Here is a 2919-nt window from a genome sequence, read left to right as displayed (position 1 = left end):
GTAACTTTTTTTTGGTTAAAAATGATCTGAAATCAATATTTGAGCAAGTACATAACCAGCCAGTGTTCAAAACTAGAGCCTTACTTTAGCCCGATTCACAACGGTTAGTTTATAATAATATTTCCTCATTTGAGTGGTATGGGTAGGTTTTCTCGGAAAATTCAAATTATATTCCAGTTTTAAATGTGCTTCTGATTACAGATAGCCTGGGATTACACAAGTAATTCGAAACCAGTTCGAAAAGAGCATAATTAGCTTTTTGGGTAAAATAATTTCTTAATATGAAATTCGAATGGTATGACAATTAGAGATTAGACTGTCCAGAAATAGCACCGGTGCGGTGACTGACTGCCACACATACTCCTCAAAACATTAGATTCATATGCACTGGAGCCGTGCACAACCTTCCTTGCACAACCCACGCAAGGAAGATAATTCCACACACAGCTGCAATTGCAGGTTTTCAAACAGAGATGGCGACAAAGAGGCAAAACTTACGGACTGCAGTTTTAAGTGAAGTTTACATTCACTAATCGTTTAGCAGATTTTTTTAAAAACTAAATTAACTAGCGGATTAAGAATACAACAAATACATAAGCTACACTTTTAAGGTACTTTAGAGCAATGATTTTTCTCAAAAATGAAAATTGTGTAAATTTTGTGTAAATCACCTTCATCTTCCAAATCGTGTGATTACTTATTTCTGTAAAACACAAAAGGAGAAGTTGTGCAATACAATTTTGCAAAAAAAATGTCCAAGCAGATCTAATTTATATCATGGAAATATATAGTAACCAGGGGAGTAAATTTCGTCTAACAGTAGGGGGGGGGACAATAAACATATATTTCTCAAGGGCAATTTTTGAAGGGGACACAAATAATACAGCTAAAATTGTACTTGTAAGGATATGTATACACAGAGGAAAGCTTTACTACTATTACTGCAGCAGGGAGGCTGTGCCAAATTAGACAACTTCAAGCTGTTGTGGTCGCGCTGTGACAGCTCTCGTGTCTGTTGTAGACATTACTATCCTTCACAGTGTTGCAGAGTCTGCGGTTTTCCCATGGAATTGGACTACTTTACCACTGTTGCCGCAGGTTGTTTTTCATGTCCACGGGTTGAAGCGACCCCAATAATGTGATATTTAGCCCCTGGAATATGATTTTTACCAGGGAACCCCCTCCGAAATGTAGTTAGTTTGGGCTAGTTTTGAGTAGGAATTGGGCGGGTTTTGATGTGAAAACCTGGCTACCCTGTCCGTCAAGCAGGTAACGTTATTATAGATAACATAGCGGACTCAGCGAAAAATACATTGGCATCATCTGTATTAAAGAGAAAATAATAACTTAATCCGATGTTTAAGTGAATAAAATAGCCTTGACAGCCTTGGAGTTCCACAGCTATTGACTTTGTTCTCTCTCACCGGACTCGTGTGTGTGTGTGTAGGTGATGTAAAAGAGGAAAGCAGGCATTTGGACCAAAGCACTGTGAGGCAAGGGAGGGGGAGACTCAGAATGTTTCTAAACTCAAAACGCATTTTTGCCTCGTTACTTACACAATTATTTAAAGTATAAAACATTGTTATTTACAATACACAGCGTGGTTTATAATCATATTTTTAGGGGGGACAACCCTCAGATGTTTCCGCCTATGATAGTGACCAGTTGTCAAATTCCAAAAGGACAAAACACATGAATGAGATTTCGGACATTCTCTCTCTGTAGGTTATCAGGCTGTATGGTGACAGAGGAAGGCTGTGGTTATTTGTCTTCAGCTCTGAGTTCAAACCCCTCACACCTGAGAGAGCTGGATCTGAGCTACAATCACCCAGGACACTCAGGAGTCCAGCTGCTCAGCAACAGACTGAATGATCCACTCTGCTCACTGCAGATTCTCAAGTATGTGGAGCAGTTATGACTCATATGTGTGTTTGTTTGTGTGATGGGGTCAACAAAGAGCAATCTTCTAAGAAAGTCTGTGAGCCAGGGGCGGCATTTCCTTATGACAGAGTAGGGTTGGGCGATATAGCTAAAAAATTTATCAACAATATAATGTTTCATATCGTTCGGTATCGATAATTATTGACATTTTTATTATAACCTTTTTTAAAACAAAGAGCAATAGAAAAAAATTAATTCAACCGCTGTATTTTTAATTTACCCAATTTAAGACAAACAACAATTTCTTTTGTTTGTTTTAACAGTCAAACACAAAATAAAATTTAAACAAATATCTCATTTCTTATGTCTTATATTCAGATTAAATAGCCACAGGAGGGCGCAATGAGCAAAATAATTAATATATTAATATATTATTATTAATAATAGCGAATTAAATTGTTTATGTAATGCAATTAAAATAACAGTCTATAAAAAATGTGCACAATGTCTAAATTAACATATGTAAATCAAATATAATTTAATAAATTGCATAAACAATTATGAACAAAACAGCATCATGTATTTATACATAGCTTAATTGAAATAGACGAAGCGCCGATCACGCAGATTGCATTTAAAAACATGAGACGCAGTGAAATGGAATAAACGTCCACAAATTCGCAATGTGTTTTCTAAAAGTTTAAACTCTTTTAACTTTACATGGCTTTCTATACATCTCTTGCGTGAAACACGAGTGCAACGGTCATAGTTGTCTGTCCCAAAAATGCGCCTAATATGCTTTCTTTGTGAATGGCTTGGTTTTGGTTTTAACCTAACCAATAACTTCTCCGCATTGAGCTTCTACACTCTAAAAAATGCTGGGTTGTTTCAACCCAATGTTGGGTCAAATATGGACTAACCCAACTGTTGGGTTAAAAAGCTAATTTAAAAATTTTACCAAAATTTAACCCAACAGTTGGGTTAGTCCATATTTGACCCAACATTGGGTTGAAACAACCCAGCATTTTTTAGAGTGTA

General features: G+C 36.4%; 1 protein-coding gene across 1 annotated transcript in view; it reads left to right on the top strand.

Annotated features, from left to right (window-relative positions):
- The window catches only part of LOC107737040 (NACHT, LRR and PYD domains-containing protein 3-like), a 7066-nt gene that overhangs the window by 2184 nt on the left and 1963 nt on the right, over positions 1-2919 (top strand). Inside the window, exon 3 of the mRNA XM_016548442.1 lies at positions 1726-1899. Within this exon, the coding sequence (XP_016403928.1) occupies positions 1726-1899 (174 nt within the window). The remainder of the gene's footprint in view (positions 1-1725; positions 1900-2919) is intronic.

The sequence above is a fragment of the Sinocyclocheilus rhinocerous genome, unplaced genomic scaffold (genome assembly GCF_001515625.1).
Source record: "Sinocyclocheilus rhinocerous isolate Xijiao unplaced genomic scaffold, SAMN03320098_v1.1 scaffold3238, whole genome shotgun sequence".
NCBI lineage: Eukaryota > Metazoa > Chordata > Actinopteri > Cypriniformes > Cyprinidae > Sinocyclocheilus > Sinocyclocheilus rhinocerous.
The sequence above is the reverse complement of the archived record's forward strand: the minus strand, read 5'-3'. Positions and strand labels throughout refer to the sequence as shown.